This window comes from Oncorhynchus gorbuscha, linkage group LG11 (assembly GCF_021184085.1).
Source record: "Oncorhynchus gorbuscha isolate QuinsamMale2020 ecotype Even-year linkage group LG11, OgorEven_v1.0, whole genome shotgun sequence".
Taxonomy (NCBI): Eukaryota; Metazoa; Chordata; class Actinopteri; order Salmoniformes; family Salmonidae; genus Oncorhynchus; species Oncorhynchus gorbuscha.
Window position 1 is genome coordinate 3,685,688 of NC_060183.1, and position 22,856 is coordinate 3,708,543.

Here is a 22,856-nt window from a genome sequence, read left to right on the forward strand (position 1 = left end):
TGAGTGAAATGGTGAGAGTGAGAGAAATGGTGAGAGTGAGAGAAATGGTGAGAGTGAGAGAGTGAGAGAGACACACACAAAGAGAGACCTGGCTCTCAAGAGAAGACAGACTATATGTGCACTCTGCCCACAAAATGAGGTGAAAACCAAGCAACATAATAGACAGACATATTTCCCTCAGATTACACAGACCCACAAAGAATTTGAAAACAAACAATTTTGAAAAAACTATCGTATCTGTTGGGTGAAATACCACAGTGTGACATCAACGCAGCAAGATGTGTGACCTGTTGCCACAACAAAAGGGCAACCAGTGAAGAACAGACACCATTGTAAATACAACCCATATTTATGTTGAAGTCGGAAGTTTACATACAATTTCTGACATTTAATCCTAGTAAAAGATTTCCTGTCTTAGGTCAGTTAGGATCAGCACTTTATTTTAAGAATGTGAAATGTCAGAATTAATAGTAGAGAGAATTATTTGTTTCAGCTTTTATTTCTTTCATCACATTCCCAGTGGGTCAGAAGTTTACATACACTCAATTAGTATTTGGTAGCATTGCCTTTAAATTGTTTAACTTGGGTCAAACTTTTTTTTCGGGTAGCCTTCCACAAGCTTCCCATGATAAGTTGGGTGAATTTTGGCCCGTTCCTTTGTAGGCCTCCTTGGTCGCACACACTTTTTCAGTTCTACCAGCACATTGTCTATAGGATTGAGGTCAGGGTTTTGCGATGACCACTCCAATATAGAGGTCGACCAATTAAATCAGAATGGCCGATTAATTCGGGCCGAATTAAAGTTTTCATAACAATCGGAAATTGTTTTTTTTAGGCGCCGGTTTGCCGATTTTAAAATATTTTTCATACCTTTACTTTTTATGGCGGTTTTGGAGCAGTGGCTTCTTCTTCCTTGCTGAGCCTTTCAGGTTATTTCGATATAGGACTCATTTTACTGTGGATATAGATACTTTTGTACCTGTTTCCTCCAGCATCTTCACAAGGTCCTTTTCACACCAAAGTACGTTCATCTCTAGGAGACAGAACGCGTCTCCTTCCTGAGTGGTATGACGACTGCGTGGTCCCATGGTGTTTATACTTGCGTACTATTGTTTGTACAGATGAATGTGGAACCTTCAGGAGTTTGGAAATTGCTCCCAAGGATAAACCAGACTTGTGGAGGTCTACAGTTTTTTTTCTGAGGTCTTGGCTGATTTCTTTTGATTTTCCCATGATGTCAAGCAAAGAGGCACTGAGTTTGAAGGTTGTCCTTGAAATACATCCACAGGTACACCTCCAATTGACTCAAATGATTTCAATTAGCCTATCAGAAGCTTCTAATGCAATGACATCATTTCTGGAATATTCCAAGCTGTTTAAAGGCACAGTCAACTTAGTGTATGTTAAATTCTGACCCACTGGAATTGTGATACAGTGAATTATAAGTGAAATAATCTGTCTGTAAACAATTGTTGGAAAAATTACTTGTGTCATGCACAAAGTAGATGTCCTAACCGACTTGTTAACAAACTATAGTTTTGGCAAGAAATTTGTGGAGTGGTTGAAAAACGAGTTTTAATGACTCAAACGTAGTGTATGTAAACTAGTTTTAACGACTCAAACTTAGTGTTTGTAAACCTCCGACTTCAACTGTACACGTTTATTTTCCCTTTTGAACTCTTTGCACGTCGTTACAACACTGACATTTGAAATGTCTTTATTCTTTTGGATCTTACTTGCTTTGGCAATGTAAACATATGTTTCCCTTGCTAATAATGCCTTTAAATTGAAATTGAGAGAGAGCGTGCAAGAGAAGGCAGGTGGCAGGGTAGCCTAGTGGTTAACTAAAGGTAAAATGAAAAAAAAAATAACTCAACAGTTGCAACAGAACAGTCTTAGTTCTACTCACTGATGTCACATTTCTGTCCCGTCCAACCAGGAACGCACTCGCAGAAGTATCCACCAATCAGGTTGCGGCAAGAGTTGGCGTTGACACAGGGCTTGCTGTCGCATTCGTTGGCGTCTTGAGGAGGAGGAGGAGTTGAATAACACAGCATGGTTAGAGTGAAGGCTGGTGTGGACATTATGGTGACAGACGGGCCATGTCCCGATTCTCTATCCTTTTCACTTCACATTTAAAAGCAGTGGATTGGCTGGTCTCGAGGTAATGATAGTGTAGTCTGGTCTAGAGGTAATGATAGTCTAGTCTAGAGGTTATGATAGTGTAGTCAGGTCTAGAGGTAATGATAGTGTAGTCTGGTCTAGAGGTAATGATAGTGTAGTCTGGTCTAGAGGTAATGATAGTATAGTCTGGTCTAGAGGTAATGATAGTGTAGTCTGGTCTAGAGGTAATGATAGTGTAGTCTGGTCTAGAGGTAATGATAGTGTAGTCTAGAGGTAATGTAGTGTAGACTAGAGGTAATGTAGTGTAGACTAGAGGTAATGATAGTGTGTAAGATAGAGGTAATGATAGTGTAAAGACTAGAGGTAATGATAGTAAAGACTAGAGGTAATGATAGTGTAGACTAGAGGTAATGTAGTGTAGACTAGAGGTAATGATAGTGTAGACTAGAGGTAATGATAGTGTAGACTAGAGGTAATGATAGTCTAGTCTAGAGGTAATGATAGTGTAGTCTAGAGGTAATGATAGTGTAGACTAGAGGTAATGATAGTGTAGACTAGAGGTAATGATAGTGTAGACTAGAGGTAATGATAGTGTAGACTAGAGGTAATGATAGTGTAGACTAGAGGTAATGATAGTGTAGACTAGAGGTAATGATAGTCTAGTCCAGAGGTAATGATGTCTAGTCTAGAGGTAATGATAGTGTAGACTAGAGGTAATGATAGTGTAGACTAGAGGTAATGATAGTGTAGACTAGAGGTAATGATAGTCTAGACTAGAGGTAATGATAGTGTAGACTAGAGGTAATGATAGTCTAGTCCAGAGGTAATGATAGTCTAGTCCAGAGGTAATGATAGTCTAGTCCAGAGGTAATGTAGTGTAGAGGTAATGATAGTCTAGTCCAGAGGTAATGTCTAGTCTAGAGGTAATGATGTCTAGTCTAGAGGTAATGTAATCGAGTCTGGAGGTAATGTAGTGTAGAGGTAATGATAGTGTAGTCTAGAGGTAATGATAGTGTAGTCTGGTCTAGAGGTAATGATAGTGTAGTCTGGTCTAGAGGTAATGATAGTGTAGTCTGGTCTAGGGGTAATGATAGTGTAGTCTAGAGGTAATGATAGTGTAGTCTAGAGGTACTGATAGTGTAGTCTGGTCTAGAGGTAATGATAGTCTAGTCTAGAGGTAATGATGTCTAGTCCAGAGGTAATGTAGTCGAGTCTGGAGGTAATGTAGTGTAGAGGTAATGTGATAGTCTAGTCTAGAGGTAATGATGTCAAGTCCAGAGGTAATACTGCAGTCTCACAGTTTCTAAATCAGGCCTACTGCTCCTCGACATATCCCATCATTCCCTACAGCTTATCTGCTGAGAGAAAATACCTTAGACAAAAAGCATATTGGATTGGTGAGAAAGCGAGAAGAGAGATGTGTCTTACCGATGAGGCAGGTCTTGCCGGTCCACTGAGGAGGACAGAGACACTTATAAGCATGAACCAGATCCTGACAGGTCCCACCGTGGTTACAGGGGTTAGGAGAGCACTCATCAACATCTAGCGGACAGGAGAGACACATTCATTTGTGAGTTGTGAGTCTGTGTGTTGGGATGTGTGTGTGTGTGTTGGGGTGTGTGTGTGTGTGTGTGTTGGTGTGTGTTGGTGTGTGTGTGTGTGGTGTGTGTGTGTGTTGGGTGTGTGTGTGTGTGTGTGGGGGTGTGTGTGTGTGTTGGGGGTGTGTGTGTGTGTGTGTTGGGGTGTGTGTGTGTGTGTGTTGGGGTGTGTGTGTGTGTGTTGGGGTGTGTGTGTGTGTGTTGGGGTGTGTGTGTGTGTGTTGGGGTGTGTGTGTGTGTGTTGGGGTGTGTGTGTGTGTGTTGGGGGTGGTGTGTGTGTGTGTGTTGGGGTGTGTGTGTGTGTGTGTGTTGGTGTGTGTGTGTGTGTGTTGGGGTGTGTGTGTGTGTGTTGGGGGTGTGTGTGTGTGTTGGGTGTGTGTGTGTGTGTGTGTGTGTTGTGTGTGTTGGGTGTGTGTGTGTGTGTTGTGTGTGTGTGTTGGGGGGGTGTGTGTGTTGTGTGTGTGTGTGTTGGGGTGTGTGTGTGTTGGGGTGTGTGTGTTGGGGTGTGTGGGGTGTGTGTGTTGGGGGTGTGTGTGTGTGTTGGTGTGTGTGTGTTGGGGGTGTGTGTGTGTGTTGGGGGGTGTGTGTGTGTGGGGGTGTGTGTTGGGGGTGTGTGTGTGTGTGTGTGTTGGGGTGTTGGGGTGTGTGTGTTGTGTGTGTGTGTTGGGGGTGTGTGTGTGTGTGTGTGTGTTGGGGGTGTGTGTGTTGTGTGTGTGTTGGGGTGTGTGTGTGTGTGTGTTGGGGTGTGTGTGTGTGTGTGTGTGGGGTGTGTTGGGGTGTGTGTGTGTGTTGGGGTGTGTGTGTTGGGTGTGTGTGTGTGTGTGTGTGTGTGGGTGTGTTGGGTGTGTGTGTGTGTGTGTGGGGTGTGTGTGTGTGTGTTGTGTGTGTGTGTGTGTGTGTGTGTTGTGTGTGTGTGTGTGTGTTGGGGTGTGTGTGTGTGTGTGTTGGGGGGTGTGTGTGTGTGTTGGGGGTGTGTGTGTGTGTGTTGGGGTGTGTGTGTGTGGGGTGTGTGTGTGTGTGTGTGTGTGTGTGTGTGTGTGTGTGTGTGTGTGTGTGTGTGTGTGTGTGTGTGTGTGTGTGTGGGGTGTGTGTGTGTGGTGTGTGTGTGTGTGGGGGGTGTGTGTGTTGGGGGTGTGTGTGTGTTGGGGGTGTGTGTGTGTTGGGGTGTGTGTGTGTTGGGGTGGTGTGTGTGTGTTGGGGGTGTGTGTGTGTTGGGGGTGGTGTGTGTGGGGGTGTGTGGGTTGGTGTGTGTGTGTTGGGGGGGTGTGTGTTGTGTGTGTGTTGGGGGGGGTGTGTGTTGGGGTGGGTGTGTGTGTTGGGGTGTGTGTGTGTGTGTTGTGTGGTGTGTGTGTTGTGGGGGTGTGTGTGTGTGTTGGGGGGGGTGTGTGTGTGTGTTGAGGGTGTGTGTGTGTTGGGGGTGTGTGTGTGTGTGTTGGGGGGTGTGTGTTGTGTTGGGTGTGTGTGTGTGTGTTGGGGGTGTGTGTGTGTGTGTGTGGGGGTGTGTGTGTGTGTGTGTGTGTGTGTGTGTGTTGTGTGTGTGTGTGTGTGTGTGTGTGTGTGTGTGTGTGTTCTTACTGAGGCTACAGGAGGGTCCACTCCAGCCCGGGGAACAGACACACTCATAACCCAGACTGGTCTCAACACAGCTCCCTCCATTAGAGCAGGGATCAGACAGACATGCATGCTCTGCTGTGGGGGAGAAACACCAGGTTTAATACACTCTGTTACACACAGGCCCCTATCCTACACCCCTGAATCCCTCCACCCCTGAATCCCCCACCCCCACCCCCTGAATCCTCCACCCCTGAATCCCTCCACCCCTATCCTACACCCCTGAATCACCCTATACCCCTGAATCCCCCCACCCCTATCCTACACCCCTGATCCCCCACCCCCCCCACCCCTATCCTACACCCCTGAATCCCTCCACCCCCTGAATCCCCCACCCCTATCCTACACCCCCTGAATCCCCCCACCCCCTATCCTACACCCCTGAATCCCCCCCCCCTATCCTACACCCCTGAATCCCCTATCCTACATCCCCTGAATCCCCCTATCCTACACCCCTGAATCCCCCTACACCCCCTGAATCCCTCCACCCCCTACCCTACACCCCTGAATCCCTCCACCCTATACCACCTGAATCCCTCCACCCCCTACCCTACACCCCTGAATCCCCCTATACCCCCTGAATCCCTCCACCCCTGAATCCCTCCACCCTATACCCCTGAATCCCTCCACCCCTGAATACCTCCACCCTATACCACCTGAATCCCTCCACCCCCCCTACCCTATTACCCCCTGAATCCCCCCACCCTATACCCCCCCTACAGTACACCCCTTGAATCCCTCCACCCTATACCCCCCTGAATCCCCCCACCCCCTACCCCCTGAATCTTCCCACCCTATACCCCCTACAGCACACCCCCTGAATTACCCCCACCCTATACCCCCCTACAGTACACCCCCTGAATCCCCCACCCTATACCCCCCTACAGTACACCCCTGAATCTCCCCACCCTATTCCCCCCCTACAGTACACCCCTGAATCCCCCCACCCTGACCCCCACTACAGTACACCCCCTGAATCCCCCCACCCTATACCCCCCTACAGTACACCCCCTGAATCCCCCCACCCCCCATCCTATACCCCCCTACAGTACACCCCCTGAATCCCCCCACAGAGCAGGAACAAGGCAGTAGGAGGGAGAGCACATAGTTGACATTGGCCTGTCACTGTAGGTGAAAAGGTCAAAATAGAGATGTGAAAAGGTCAAAATAGAGATGTGATTTCTAGAATCAGATACCTCTCTCTCTCTCTCTCTACTCTACGGATTTCTAGAATCAGATACCTATATGAATGACAAGGCCTCTTCATTCTGCTATTAGGCAATGGACTATGGATTTCTAGAATCAGATACCTCTCTCTCTCTCTACTCTACAGATTTCTAGAATCAGATACTCTCTCTCTCTCTACTCTACGGATTTCTAGAATCAGATACTCTCTCTCTACTCTACATATTTCTAGAATCAGATACCTCTCTCTCTCTACTCTACGGATTTCTAGAATCAGATCTCTCTCTCTACTCTACGGATTTCTAGAATCAGATATCTCTCTACTCTACATATTTCTAGAATCAGATACCTCTCGCTCTCTCTCTCTCTACGGATTTCTAGAATCAGATACCTCTCTCTACTCTACGGATTTCTAGAATCAGATACCTCTCTCTCTCTCTACGGATTTCTATCTCTCTACTCTACAGATTTCTAGAATCAGATACCTCTCTCTCTCTCGGATTTCTAGAATCAGATACTCTCGGATTTCTAGAATCAGATACTCTCCTCTCTACTCTACGGATTTCTAGAATCTCTCTCTCGGATTTCTACGGATTTCTAGAATCAGATACCTCTCTCTACTCTCTACTCTACGGATTTCTAGAATCAGATACCTCTCTCTCTCTCTACTCTACGGATTTCTAGAATCAGATACTCTCTCTCTCTACTCTACAGATTTCTAGAATCAGATACCTATATGAATGACAAGGCATCTTCATTCTGCTATTAGGCGATGGACTACGGTTGTTTTTATAGGAATATGCTGCAGTTGATTGACTGGTTCCCCAAGTGACGTCAAAGTCCATTGTTTCAGACCACAGGACGTTGAAAAAGTACTTTACAAAATGTTGGTTTAAATTGAATATTGTTCATGGTTTTGGGGATCGAATGTAAAATTGAGTTAAACATAATACTAGGTTTCCCCTATCCCTGACCCACCTCGTTTCGTACACAAGATCCCCCACGGTCTCTCAGTGAATCAATCATTCATTATGGATTCATTTAGGAAGCAGTCAGCCTTAACCTCCAACCACAAGAGAAATTCATCAGCTCCTGGCCTTGTGGTCTGAAAGGAGTGAGGGATAGAAGGGAGGGGTTTGGGGTAATGAGAGGCGGTTTGTATGGCAGGGTATGGGGGGGGTACTCTGCCCATGGATGGAGGGTGGAGAGAGGGGCTGAGAGTACCCAACCCTCTCACATTAACTCCCCCACCCCTCAACACAGTAACTGCCTACCCCTCTCACAGGAACTACCTACCCCTCTCACAGTTGACTCCAGAGTAGCCCTCAACACAGGAACTACCTACCCCTCTCACAGTTGACTCCAGAGTAGCCCTCAACACAGGAACTACCTACCCCTCTCACAGTTGACTCCAGAGTAGCCCTCAACACAGGAACTACCTACCCCTCTCACAGTTGACTGCCAGAGTAGCCCTCAACACAGGAACTACCTACCCCTCTCACAGTTGACTCCAGAGTAGCCCTCAACACAGGAACTACCTACCCCTCTCACAGTTGACTCCAGAGTAGCCCTCAACACAGGAACTACCTACCCCTCTCACAGTTGACCCCAGAGTAGCCCTCAACACAGGAACTACCTACCCCTCTCACAGTTGACTCCAGAGTAGCCCTCAACACAGGAACACTGGTATTTGTCAGGTCCCGTGTTGCTGCAGGTTCCTCCGTTCAGACAGGGCTGTTTGGTCCCACAGAAGTTCAGATCTGAGAGAGAGAGAGAGATTTAGAGATAGCAGGAACACTGGCTCTTCCAATCACACTGGTACTATACGTGATTGAGACATTTGTGAGGGTAGTTATATAAGGAATATTATGTCTGAGGGAGAGTATTCTTCCTTCCTTCCTTCCTTCCTTCCTTCCTTCCTTCCTTCCTTCCTTCCTTCCTTCCTTCCTTCCTTCCTTCCTTCCTTCCTTTAATCACTAATTAGACATGTTAGAGCACAAGGCTTTCATCACAAGGCACCCACCGCAAGGCCTCCACCGCAAGGCACCTCCACCGCAAGGTATCCACCGCAAGGCCTCCATCGCAAAGCCTCCATCGCAAAGCCTCCATCCCAAAGGCCTCCACCTCCATCGCAAAGCCTCCACCACAAGGCCTCCACCACAAGGCCTCCACCACAAGGCATCCTCCACCACAAGGCATCCTCCACCACAAGGCATCCTCCACCACAAGGCATCCTCCACCACAAGGCATCCTCCACCACAAGGCATCCTCCACCACAAGGCATCCTCCACAAGGCCTCCACCACAAGGTATCCACCACAAGGCCTTCACCACAAGGCCTTCACCACAAGGCCTCCACCACAAGGCCTTCACCACAAGGTATCCACCACAAGGTATCCACCACAAGGCCTCCACCACAAGGCCTTCACCTGTCCAGTTGTTTCTAAGCAGTGGTTCATTCAAGGCAGGAAGGAAGGAAAGGACTATAAACATGTGGGCGGGGCGGAGCTAGACGGGGCGGAGCTAGACGGGGCGGGGCGGAGCTAGACGGGGTGGAGCTAGACCTACCTTTGTCACAGAGATGTCCTCCCCAGTTGGTATCGCATAGACACTGCCATGGTTCAACACAGGTTCCATGGACACAGCCAGGGTGAGGATTACACTGGTCACAGTACTGCCCCTGCCAGCCATACAGACACCTGTAGGGCCAACACACAGTAAGACACCTGGAGGGCCAACACACAGTTATGACACCTGACACACACAGTAAGACACCTGGAGGGCCAACACACAGTAAGACACCTGGAGGGCCAACACACAGTAAGACACCTGTAGGGCCAACACACAGTAAGACACCTGGAGGGCCAACACACAGTAAGACACCTGACACACACAGTAAGACACCTGGAGGGCCAACACACAGTAAGACACCTGACACACACAGTAAGACACCTGGAGGGCCAACACACAGTAAGACACCTGGAGGGCCAACACACAGTAAGACACCTGGAGGGCCAACACACAGTAAGACACCTGACACACACAGTAAGACACCTGTAGGGCCAACACACAGTAAGACACCTGGAGGGCCATCACACAGTAAGACACCTGGAGGGCCATCACACAGTAAGACACCTGACACACACAGTAAGACACCTGTAGGGCCAACACACAGTAAGACACCTGGAGGGCCAACACACAGTAAGACACCTGGAGGGCCAACACACAGTAAGACACCTGACACACACAGTAAGACACCTGACACACACAGTAAGACACCTGGAGGGCCAACACACAGTAAGACACCTGACACACACAGTAAGACACCTGACACACACAGTAAGACACCTGACACACACAGTAAGACACCTGGAGGGCCAACACACAGTAAGACACCTCACACACACACACACACACACACACACACACACACACACACACACACACACACACACACACACACACACACACACACACACACACACACACACACACACACAGTCATCTGTATTTAACTAGGCAAGTCAGTTAAGAACTAATTCTTATTTCCAATGACTGCCTACCCTCGGCCAAATCCCTACCCCCGGGCCAATCCCTACCCCGGGTTAATTATGCGCCGCACTATGCAACTCCCAATAACAGCCGGATGTGATACAGCCTGGCGTCGAACCAGGATCTGTGGTGACGCCTCTAGCATTGCCTCAGACCGCTGCGCCACTCGGGCGCATCTATCCCAAACACACAAGAGATAACCGTTCTGCAAAACACACCGTTTGTCCCCGTCTAATGTACACAGAGATCAACACCACTCAGAGTCACGGACCTGCGTAGGGGGGGGGGGGCATGGAGGCACTGTAGGGGGGCATGGAGGCACTGTAGGGGGGCATGGAGGTACTGTAGGGGGGCATGGAGGTACTGTAGGGGGGCATGGAGGTACTGTAGGGGGGCATGGAGGCACTGTAGGGGGGCATGGAGGTACTGTAGGGGGGGGCATGGAGGTACTGTAGGGGGGGCATGGAGGCACTGGGGGGGCATGGAGGTACTGTAGGGGGGGGCATGGAGGTACTGTAGGGGGGCATGGAGGTACTGTAGGGGGGCATGGAGGTACTGTAGGGGGGCATGGAGGTACTGTAGGGGGGGCATGGAGGCACTGTAGGGGGGCATGGAGGTACTGTAGGGGGGACATGGAGGCACTGTAGGGGGGGGCATGGAGGTACTGTAGGGGGGGGGCATGGAGGCACTGTAGGGGGGCATGGAGGTACTGTAGGGGGGGCATGGAGGTACTGTAGGGGGGGGCATGGAGGCACTGTAGGGGGAGGCATGGAGGCACTGTAGGGGGGCATGGAGGTACTGTAGGGGGGCATGGAGGTACTGTAGGGGGGGATAGATCTGAAAATAAATTTAAACACTGTTGTAGGGGGGGGCATGGAGGTATATAAAGGCACAAACCAGTGTTTGGACTCGTGGGTTTATCTTTATTTGTATAATGTTCTACATTCTAGACATCAAAACGATGAAATAACACATATGGAATCATATGAACTAAATTAAAATGTATAATTAAAATAGACAGCTTTGCACACTCTTGGGATTCTCTCAACCAGCTTCACCTGGAATGCTTTCCCAACAGTCTTGAAGGAGTTCCCACATATGCTGAGCATTTGTTGGCTGCTGTTCTTTCACTCCGCGGTTCAACTCATCCCAAACCATCTCAATTTGTTTGAGGTCGGGGGATTGTGAAGGCCAGGTCATCTGATGCAGCACTCCATCACTCTCCTTCTTGGTCAAATAGCCCTTACACAGCCTGGAGGTGTGTTGGGTCATTGTCATGTTGAAAAACAAATGATAGTCCCTCTAAGCCCAAACCAGATGGGATGGCGAATCACTGCAGAATGCTGTGGTAGCCATGCTGGTTAAGTGTGCCTTGAATTCTAAATAAATCACAGACAGTGTCACCAGCAAAGCACCCCCACACCATAACACCTCCTCCTCCATGCTTCACGGTGGGAACCACACATGCAGAGATCATCCGTTCACCTACTCTGTATCTCACAAAGACACGGCGGTTGGAACCAAAAAATCTCAAATTTGGACTCATCAGACCAAAGGACAGATTTCCACAGGTCTAACTAATGTCCATTCTTCGTGTTTCTTGGCCCAAGCAAGTCTCTTCTTATTATTAATGTCCTTTAGTAGTGGTTTCATTGCAGCAATTTGACCATGAAGACCTGATTCTCCTCTGAACAGTTGATGTTGAGATGTGTCTGTTACTTGAACTCTGTGAAGCAAAACCCTGGAATGAGTAGGTGTCCACACTTTTGACTGGTACTGTGGTGAAAGCCTTGTGGTGGAGGCCTTGTGTTGAATCCTTGTGGTGGAGGCCTTGTGGTGGAGGCCTTGTGGTGGAGGCCTTGTGGTGGAGGCCTTGTGGTGGAGGCCTTGTGGTGGAGGCCTTGTGGTGGAGGCCTTGTGGTGGAGGCCTTGTGGTGGAGGCCTTGTGGTGGATACCTGGTTTAATGAACACTTAACAGACGAAACATATTTTGGCCAAGGGATCTGTGGAATAAGTTGAGAGGGTGTAATACAGTATTAAATGAGCTCTGCACCCATCTCTACCTTGATATACACTTATACACTTCCTCACGAGGACGTAATAACAGTGGAAACTCCCTCCAGTCGATGGCTTCATCCGTCTCCTTTAAAACCCTGATGGGGAAGTGCATTTGCATAAATATAGCCACACCTAGCTAGACAACAACAACACAGACCAGGACCGTTGGGCCTGGAGCGGTTTACTGTTATAAGGGGAGGGGCCACACCAAGTCCGTGTCCTTATATAGAGCTCTGCCTCTGACTAGAAGTAGTGCACTATGTAGGGAATAGGGTGCTCTTCGGGCCACACCAAGTCCGTGTCCTTATATAGAGCTCTGGACTAGAAGAGGTGCACTATGTAGGGAATAGGGTGCTCTTCGGGACGAACAACTAAACATTCAGTAGAAAGATAGTGACGTCAGAACGTGGGATAAACAACATGGCTGAATAAAAAATATAAAAAATGATCAGTTAAGGAATGCTTGACTTTGGCATGCGGCCAAACCAGAACAAAGCCAGACTTGTCATCCAAAGAAATAAACACAATATACCTAAACCCTGAACTGTAGAGACACAGCTTCTTTAGGATGGTACTGCTATTGGTTCCATGGGAGTCCTCTTTTCCCACACTAAAGTCAATTCTCTGTACCACAGATGAGAAGCGTGGTGGTGGTGGAGGGGGGCTCATCGTACTCTGGGTGGTGGTGGTGGAGGTGGGGGGCTCATCGTACTCTGGGTGGTGGTGGTGGTGGGGGGCTCATCATACTCTGGGTGGTGGTGGTGGAGGTGGGGGGCTCATCATACTCTGGGTGGTGGTGGTGGAGGGGGCTCATCGTACTCTGGGTGGTGGTGGTGGAGCTCATCGTACTCTGGGTGGTGGTGGTGGTGGTGGTGGGGGGAGCTCATCGTACTCTCTGGGGTGGTGGTGGTGGGGGGGCTGGGTGGTGGTGGTGGGGGGCTCACTCTGGGTGGTGGTGGTGGTGGTGGGGGGGGCTCATCGTACTCTGGGTGGGGGGTGGTGGTGGAGGTGGTGGGGGGGCTCATCGTACTCTGGGTGGTGGTGGTGGAGGGGGCTCATCGTACTCTGGGTGGTGGTGGTGGTGGAGGGGGCTCATCGTACTCTGGGTGGTGGTGGTGGAGGTGGGGGGCTCATCGTACTCTGGGTGGTGGTGGTGGAGGTGGGGGGCTCATCGTACTCTGGGTGGTGGCGGAGGGGGTGGGACTCATCGTACTCTGGGTGGTGTTTTGAAGGACTCGACCAGCACTTCTCCCAGCCCATTGGGGGAGTTGCAGCAATGAGACAAGATCGTAATTGGATATCACGAAAATGGGGGGGGGGGGGGGGGGTAAACTTACTTCATTAAAATGTGGCACTTGTCCTTACTGCTATTAGTACATACAAACTCACTGAACTGATGTGGCTCATTCCATGGAATGGATTTATTGTAATGTCAGTTAAGTTGAATCTATAAATCACAGCACATATTGTAGACTTCCTGTTTCACTTCCTGCTTTGATCGTAATGGCCGCCAGTCCCCCCATTATGCCATCACTGACTTGAATGGGGACCTCGCTCTGTTCATTACGTTTCTACGGCAACACATGCAGCATAGGAGAGGAGGAGGAAAGTAGAAAACGGTAGTGTGCCGTTTTTAAATTGCTATGCGAACGGTCATTACAGAGATCGTGGTCAATTACAGTCATCCAACATTCCAAACACACCCTCATAACAAATATCATGGCAGACGTGATGAAGCAAAAACAGAATCCACTTTAGTGACGAGAGCGAGAAGAGAGGAAACAGACACTGAGGAGGGGAGGAGGAGGGAGGGAGGAGGAGGAGGGAGGGAGAAGAGAGGAAACAGACACTGAGGAGGGAGGGAGGAGGAGGGAGGGAGAAGAGAGGAAACAGACACTGAGGAGGGGAGGAGAGGAGGAGGAGGGAGGGAGAAGAGAGGAAACAGACACTGAGGAGGGAGGGAGGAGGAGGGAGGGAGAAGAGAGGAAACAGACACTGAGGAGGGAGGGAGGAGGAGGGAGGGAGAAGAGAGGAAACAGACACTGAGGAGGGGAGAGGAGGAGGAGGGAGGGAGAAGAGGAAACAGACACTGAGGAGGGAGGGAGAAGAGGAAACAGACACTGAGGAGGGGAGGGAGGAGGAGAAGAGAGAGAGGAAACAGACACTGAGGAGGGAGGAGGAGGGAGGGAGAAGAGAGGAGACACTGAGGAGGGAGGGGAGAGGGAGGGAGAAGAGAAACAGACACTGAGGAGGGAGGGAGGAGGGAGGGAGAAGAGAGGAAACAGACACTGAGGAGGGGAGGAGGAGGGAGGGAGGGGGAGGAGGAGGGAGGGAGAAGAGAGGAAACAGACACTGAGGAGGGAGGGAGGAGGGAGGGAGAAGAGAGGAAACAGACACTGAGGAGGGGAGGAGGAGGGAGGGAGGGAGGAGGAGGGAGGGAGAAGAGAGGAAACAGACACTGAGGAGGGAAGGAGGAGGGAGGGAGAAGAGAGGAAACAGACACTGAGGAGGGAAGGAGGGAGGAGGAGGAGAGGAGGGGTGGAGGAGGGAGGGAGAAGAGAGGAACCAGACACTGAGGAGGGGAGGAGGAGGAGGGAGGGAGAAGAGAGGAAACAGAGACTTACTTGCAGTCACCTGGCTCTTTGCAGTGTCCATGTTCTGTACTGCAGCCCTGCCGACAAATAGCTGGAGGGGAGGAGGGGAGTGAGGGATGGAGGAGGGGAGTGAGGGATGAAGAAGAGGAAAGGAGGGATGGAGGGGAGGAAGAGAGCAAAAATTAGCATATGTCAGTGAATATCTGAAATGTTGTCAGTTTGGCATCTTCCGTCTGCTGACATGTGACACATGCAGGTACAATACACTGGGAGTTTATCAACCCGTCCTTCCTGCTGGGTTCCAAACCTAACATTTCCCTCCAAACCTAACATTTCCCTCCAAACCTAACATTTCCCTCCAAACCTAACATTTCCCTCCAAACCTAACATTTCCCTCCAAACCTAACATTTCCCTCCAAACCTAACATTTCCCTCCAAACCTAACATTTCCCTCCAAACCTAACATTTCCCTCCAAACCTAACATTTCCCTCCAAACCTAACATTTCCCTCCAAACCTAACATTTCCCTCCAAACCTAACATTTCCCTCCAAACCTAACATTTCCCTCCAAACCTAACATTTCCCTCCAAACCTAACATTTCCCTCCAAACCTAACATTTCCCTCCAAACGTAACACTCTGTGTGTGGAGACTGTCTCCGTGTAGAGGCTGTCTCTCTTTTCCCCTCTCTGTGTGTGGTGACCGTTTCTCTTTTCCCCTCTCTCTGTGTGTGGAGACAGTCTCTCTTTTCCCCTCTCTCTGTGTGTGGAGACAGTCTCTCTTTTCCCCTCTCTCTGTGTAGAGACAGTCTCTCTTTTCCCCTCTCTGTGTGTGTAGAGACAGTCTCTCTTTTCCCCTCTCTCTGTGTGTAGAGACTGTCTCTCTTTTCCCCTCTGTGTGTAGAGTCTCTCTTTTCCTCTGTGTGTTTGGGACGGTCTCTCTTTTCCTCTGTGTGTATAGACAGTCTCTATTGTCCTCTCTCTGTGTGTAGAGACCGTCTCTCTTTTCCTCTGTGTGTGTAGAGACCGTCTCTCTTTTCCTCTGTGTGTGTATAGACAGTCTCTATTGTCCTCTCTGTCCGTGTGTAGAGGCTGTCTCTCTTTTCCCCTCTCTCTGTGTGTAGAGACAGTCTGTGTGTCTACAGATGGCCCTCTCCCTCCCAGCATACCGGTGATAATATCCATTCACCACCTTTAGGTTGAACCCTTCTGCCAGGGGATCTCAAGAGGTCGGCAGGAAGTAGTCCGTGTTTACATACGTGTGTTACATTCTAGTCCAGACCAGCCCTCCAGACAGGTCTTGTTCCCGTTGTAGTCGCAGGTGTAGTGTCCGAAGAACTCGTCTCGGGGTCGGCAGAACTTGTTGCATCCGAAGCCGTAGTAGTGCTCGTCACAGCTGACCCGGATCTGATAGTCAAACTGACCAATAGGACCGTTGTGGCTGAGCTTCTGCCACTGATGGCTGGGGTTGATCATCCCACTGTGGGACGCCTTCTCAATCACCTGACCATCACCACCTAACGGGTTATAGATATACAACCAGTTAGAATATATTAGATATAGATATAGAACACGTTAGAATGTATAGCATGGCTGGGGTTGATCATCCCAGTGCGGGACACCTTCTCAATCACCTGACCATCATCACCTAACGAGTCATAGATATACAACCAATTAGAATATATTAGATATAGATATAGAACACGTTAGAATGTACAGCACGGCTGGGGTTGATCATCCCAGTGCGGGACGCCTTCTTAATCACCTGACCATCACCACCTGACGGTTCCCCCTCTCGCTGGTTGGCTTGTGGCAACCCTCCCTCTCTCCTTCCCCCTCTCGCTGGTTGGCTTGTGGCAACCCTCCCTCTCTCCTTCCCCCTCTCGCTGGTTGGCTTGTGGCAACCCTCCCTCTCTCCTTCCCCCTCTCGCTGGTTGGCTTGTGGCAACCCTCTACAGTCTCCTTCCCCCTCTCGCTGGTTGGCTTGTGACAACCCTCTACAGTCTCCTTCCCCCTCTCGCTGGTTGGCTTGTGACAACCCTCTACAGTCTCCTTCCCCCTCTCGCTGGTTGGCTTGTGACAACCCTCTACAGTCTCCTTCCCCCTCTCGCTGGTTGGCGTGTGGCAACCCTCCCTCTCTCCTTCCCCCTCTCTCTGGTTGGCTTGTGGCAACCCTCTACAGTCTCCTTCCCCCTCTCGCTGGTTGGCTTGTGGCAACCCTCCCTCTCTCCTTCCCCCTCTCGCTGGTTGGCTTGTGACAACCCTCTACAGTCTCCTTCCCCCTCTCGCTGGTTGGCGTGTGGCAACCCTCCCTCTCTCTGGTTGGCTTGTGGCAACCCTCTACAGTCTCCTTCCCCCTCTCGCTGGTTGGCTTGTGGCAACCCTCTACAGTCTCCTTCCCCCTCTCGCTGGTTGGCTTGTGGCAACCCTCTACAGTCTCCTTCCCCCTCTCGCTGGTTGGCTTGTGGCAACCCTCCCTCTCTCCTTCCCCCTCTCGCTGGTTGGCTTGTGGCAACCCTCTACAGTCTCCTTCCCCCTCTCGCTGGTTGGCTTGTGGCAACCCTCTACAGTCTCCTTCCCCCTCTCGCTGGTTGGCTTGTGGCAACCCTCTACAGTCTCCTTCCCCCTCTCGCTGGTTGGCTTGTGGCAACCCTCCCTCTCTCCTTCCCCCTCTCGCTGGTTGGCTTGTGGCAACCCTCTACAGTCTCCTTCCCCCTCTCCTGGAATGCAGTGATTGGTTTTCACCAGGCATACATGGGACATTCTACCAAGAGTCTTAAATGATCATTCAGGTGTTTCCAAGTTCTTTTTGAGTGAACTTTTTGGATGAGATTGATCCCATTTTGTCTGGAGAAAAAGGTGGACGACTTGCCTTAGAAGGAACCCTGAATTCTGCTCTATTATCAGAGAATTCTACAGGAGGACGTCAGGCCACCCGTCTATGAACTGAAGATGAAGTGCAGCTGGGTCAAGCAGAAAGACAATGATCCAAACCACACAATCAAGACCACATGAAATTTGGTTAAAAATAAAAAAAATAATGTGAAGTTTTGGACTGGTTTAGTCAAATCCAGACCTAATCCCAATTGAGATGTTGTGGCAGGATTTGAAACGAGCCGTTCCTGCTTGAAATCCCTCAAATGGTTGCTGATTTTTTAGTTCTGCGTGGAAGAGTGGACCAAAATTCCTCCACAGCGACGTGAGAGACTGATCAACAACTACAGGAAGTGGTTGGTTGGAGTCGTTGCAGTTAAATGTGGCACAACCAGTTACTGAGAGTAAGGGAGCAATTACTTCTTCACACAGGGGAAAATGGGTGTTGATACCTTAATTACTATATATATATATATATTTATAACTTAATTAAATAACTAAAATATGTCTCCATTTTATCTTGTTATTTGTAAACTCAGGTTCCGTTTATCTAACATTATGTGTTGGTTGAAGATCTGATCACATTTCGTATCAACAAACAATATGCAAAAATAGATGAAATACTTTCACGGCACTGTACCTACATTTAAATATCATGTTGAAATAGTCTGGGAAGACCAACATTGGCAGGGCAATTCAAGCAAAACCAATATGCGGTGATAATGTATTGGGCCTATAGCCTACTGCATAAAACCTCATCGCTACAGAACTGTTAATATTGTTAACTTTACATAACTTTAAGAAAAAATAAGCCTATGGTTGTTTAAATATATATATCTGCTGACATTTGGACTCAAAGGGGTCTAGACTCAGAAAGGGGTCTAGACTCACTCAGAAAGGGGTCTAGACTCACTCAGAAAGGGGTCTAGACTCACTCAGAAAGGGGTCTAGACTCACTCAGAAAGGGGTCTAGACTCACTCAGAAAGGGGTCTAGACTCAGAAAAGGTTGGTAACCACTGTCCTACAACTTCAGCAGTGAGCCCTGACAGTCTCCTCTTCCTCCTCAAGCAGTGAGCCCTGACAGTCTCCTCTTCCTCCTCAAGCAGTGAGCCCTGACAGGTCTCCTCTCTTCCTCCTCAAGCAGTGAGCCCTGACAGTCCTCACAGGCTCTATTCCCCCAACCATCTGCAGTAAAACACAGGCTCTATTCCCCCAGCCATCTACAGTAAAACACAGGCTCTATTCCTCCAGCCATCTACAGTAAAACACAGGCTCTATTCCCCCAGCCATCTACAGTAAAACACAGGCTCTATTCCCCCAGCCATCTACAGTAAAACACAGGCTCTATTCCCCCAGCAATTTACAGTAAAACGCAGGCTCTATTCCCCCAGCCATCTACAGTAAAACACAGGCTCTATTCCCCCAGCCATCTACAGTAACACAGGCTCTATTCCTCCAGCCATCTACAGTAAAACACAGGCTCTATTCCCCCAGCCATCTACAGTAAAACGCAGGCTCTATTCCCCCAGCCATCTACAGTAAAACGCAGGCTCTATTCCTCCAGCCATCTACAGTAAAACACAGGCTCTATTCCTCCAGCCATCTACAGTAAAACGCAGGCTCTATTCCCCTAGCCATCTACAGTAAAATGCAGGCTCTATTCCCCTAGCCATCTACAGTAAAACACAGGCTCTATTCCCCCAGCCATCTACAGTAAAACACAGTACTGTAGTTCCATTACACCCCCCCTGTATTGTAATTCCATTACACCCCCATACTGTAGTTCCATTACAACCCCCTGTACTGTAGTTCCATTACAACCCCCCCCGTACTGTAGTTCCATTACAATCCCCCTGTACTGTAGTTCCATTACAATCCCCCTGTACTGTAGTTCCATTACAATCCCCCTGTACTGTAGTTCCATTACAATCCCCCTGTACTGTAGTTCCATTACAATCCCCCTGTCCCCCAATCCCCCTGTACTGTAGTTCCATTACACCCCCCAGTACTGTAGTTCCATTACACTCCCCCGTACTGTAGTTCCATTACACCCCCCGTACTGTAGTTCCATTACACCCCCCGTACTGTAGTTCCATTACACCCCCGTACTGTAGTTCCATTACACCCCCCGTACTGTAGTTCCATTACACCCCCCACCCTGTACTGTAGTTCCATTACACCCCCCACCCTGTACTGTAGTTCCATTACACCCCCCTGTACTGTAGTTCCATTACACCCCCCTGTACTGTAGTTCCATTACACCCCCCCCTGTACTGTAGTTCCATTACACCCCCCTCTGTAGTGTAGTTCCATTACACCCCCCTCTGTAGTGTAGTTCCATTACACCCCCCTCTGTAGTGTAGTTCCATTACACCCCCCGTACTGTGGTTCCATTACACCCCCCGTACTGTAGTACCATTACACCCCCTGTACTGTAGTTCCATTACACCCCCTGTACTGTAGTTCCATTACAACCCCCTGTACTGTAGTTCCATTACACCCCCGTACTGTAGTTCCATTACACCCCCCGTACTGTAGTTCCATTACACCCCCCGTACTGTAGTTCCATTACACTCCCCCTCACTGTAGTTCCATTACACTCCCCCCTCACCTTTATGTCAGACACAGAGACAGAGAGACAGACAGAGACAGACAGCCAGAGACAGCCAGCCAGCCAGAGACAGCCAGCCAGAGACAGACAGCCAGCCAGAGACAGACAGCCAGCCAGAGACAGACAGCCAGCCAGAGACCGACAGCCAGCCAGCCAGAGACCGACAGCCAGCCAGCCAGAGACCGACAGCCAGCCAGAGACCGACAGCCAGCCAGAGACCGACAGCCAGCCAGCCAGAGACAGACAGACAGCCAGCCAGAGACAGACAGACAGCCAGCCAGAGACAGACAGCCAGCCAGCCAGCCAGAGACAGACAGACAGACAGCCAGCCAGAGACAGACAGACAGCCAGCCAGAGACAGCCAGCCAGAGACAGCCAGCCAGCCAGCGACAGCCAGCCAGCGACAGCCAGCCAGCGACAGCCAGCCAGCGACAGCCAGCCAGCGACAGCCAGCCAGCGACAGCCAGCGACAGCCAGCCAGCGACAGCCAGCCAGAGACAGACAGACAGCCAGCCAGAGACAGACAGACAGCCAGCCAGAGACAGACAGACAGCCAGCCAGAGACAGACAGACAGCCAGCGACAGCCAGCCAGCGACAGCCAGCCAGCCAGAGACAGCCAGCCAGAGACAGCTAGACAGCCAGCCAGAGACAGCCAGCCAGCCAGCCAGCGACAGCCAGCCAGCGACAGCCAGCCAGAGACAGCCAGCCAGAGACAGACAGACAGCCAGCCAGAGACAGACAGACAGCCAGCCAGCGACAGCCAGCCAGCGACAGCCAGCCAGCGACAGCCAGCCAGCGACAGCCAGCCAGAGACAGCTAGACAGCCAGCCAGAGACAGCCAGACAGCCAGCCAGAGACAGCCAGACAGCTAGACAGCCAGCCAGAGACAGCCAGCCAGCCTGAGCCAGCCAGACAGCCAGCCAGAGACAGCCAGCCAGCCAGAGACAGCCAGCCAGCCAGAGACAGACAGCCAGCCAGCCAGCCAGCGACAAACAGCCAGCCAGCCAGCCAGCCAGCGACAAACAGCCAGCCAGCCAGCCAGCGACAAACAGCCAGCCAGCCAGCGACAAACAGCCAGCCAGAGACAGACAGCCAGCCAGCCAGAGACAGACAGCCAGCCAGCCAGCCAGAGACAGACAGCCAGCCAGAGACAAACAGCCAGCCAGAGACAAACATCCAGCCAGAGACAGCCAGAGACAGATAGCCAGCCAGCCAGAGACAGACAGCCAGCCAGAGACAGACAGACAGCCAGCCAGCCAGCGACAAACAGCCAGCCAGAGACAGACAGCCAGCCAGCCAGAGACAGACAGCCAGCCAGCCAGCCAGAGACAGACAGCCAGCCAGAGACAAACAGCCAGCCAGAGACAGCCAGAGACAGACAGCCAGAGACAGCCAGCCAGCCAGAGACAGCCAGCCAGAGACAGCCAGAGACAGCCAGCGACAGCCAGCCAGCCAGCCAGAGGCAGACAGGCAGCCAGAGACAGCCAGCCAGCCAGAGACAGCCAGCCAGCCAGAGACAGCCAGCCAGCCAGAGACAGCCAGCCAGCCAGCGACAGACAGCCAGCCAGAGGCAGACAGCCAGCCAGCCAGCCAGAGACAGACAGACAGCCAGCCAGAGACAGACAGACAGCCAGCCAGAGACAGACAGACAGCCAGCCAGAGACAGCCAGACAGCCAGCCAGAGACAGCCAGACAGCCAGCCAGAGACAAACAGCCACCCAGAGACAAACAGCCAGCCAGCCAGAGACAAACAGCCAGCCAGAGACAGCCAGCCAGCCAGAGACAGCCAGCCTGCCAGAGACAGCCAGTGACAGCCAGCCAGCCGGAGGCAGACAGCCAGCCAGAGGCAGCCAGGCAGCCAGAGACAGCCAGCCAGCCAGAGACAGCCAGCCAGCCAGAGACAGCCAGAGACAGACAGCCAGAGACAGCCAGCCAGCCAGCCAGAGACAGCCAGCGACAGCCAGCCAGCCAGAGGCAGACAGGCAGCCAGAGACAGCCAGCCAGCCTGAGACAGCCAGCCAGCCAGAGACAGCCAGCCAGCCAGCGACAGACAGCCAGCCAGCCAGAGGCAGACAGCCAGCCAGCCAGCCAGCCAGAGACAGACAGACAGCCAGCCAGAGACAGACAGACAGACAGCCAGCCAGAGACAGACAGACAGCCAGCCAGAGACAGACAGACAGCCAGCCAGAGACAGACAGACAGCCAGCCAGAGACAGACAGACAGCCAGCCAGAGACAGCCAGACAGCCAGCCAGAGACAAACAGCCACCCAGAGACAGACAGCCAGCCAGCCAGAGACAAACAGCCAGCCAGAGACAGACAGAGACAGCCAGCCAGAGACAGCCAGCCAGCCAGAGACAGCCAGCCTGCCAGAGACAGCCAGCCTGCCAGAGACAGCCAGCCTGCCAGAGCCAGCCAGTGACAGCCAGCCAGCCGGAGGCAGACAGCCAGCCAGAGGCAGCCAGGCAGCCAGAGACAGCCAGCCAGCCAGAGACAGCCAGCCAGCCAGAGACAGCCAGAGACAGCCAGCCAGAGACAGCCAGCCAGCCAGCCAGAGACAGCCAGAGACAGCCAGCGACAGCCAGCGACAGCCAGCCAGCCAGAGGCAGACAGGCAGCCAGAGACAGCCAGCCAGCCAGAGACAGCCAGC

At 51.0% G+C, this 22,856-nt stretch overlaps 1 protein-coding gene across 2 annotated transcripts in view; it reads right to left on the reverse strand.

Annotated features, from left to right (window-relative positions):
- LOC124048049 (protein jagged-1b-like) overlaps positions 1 to 22,856 on the reverse strand; it is a 107,334-nt gene that overhangs the window by 58,596 nt on the left and 25,882 nt on the right. Inside the window, exons 4-10 of one of the 2 annotated variants that reach the window (XM_046368430.1) lie at positions 15,980 to 16,237; positions 14,753 to 14,813; positions 9,086 to 9,216; positions 8,159 to 8,278; positions 5,298 to 5,408; positions 3,553 to 3,666; positions 1,910 to 2,023 (exon numbers count right to left, since the gene is read on the reverse strand). In XM_046368430.1, the coding sequence (XP_046224386.1) occupies positions 1,910 to 2,023; positions 3,553 to 3,666; positions 5,298 to 5,408; positions 8,159 to 8,278; positions 9,086 to 9,216; positions 14,753 to 14,813; positions 15,980 to 16,237 (909 nt within the window). Of the gene's footprint in view, positions 1 to 1,909; positions 2,024 to 3,552; positions 3,667 to 5,297; positions 5,412 to 8,158; positions 8,279 to 9,085; positions 9,217 to 14,752; positions 14,814 to 15,979; positions 16,238 to 22,856 lie in introns of both variants that reach the window. The other variant, XM_046368429.1, reaches the window with a different exon arrangement.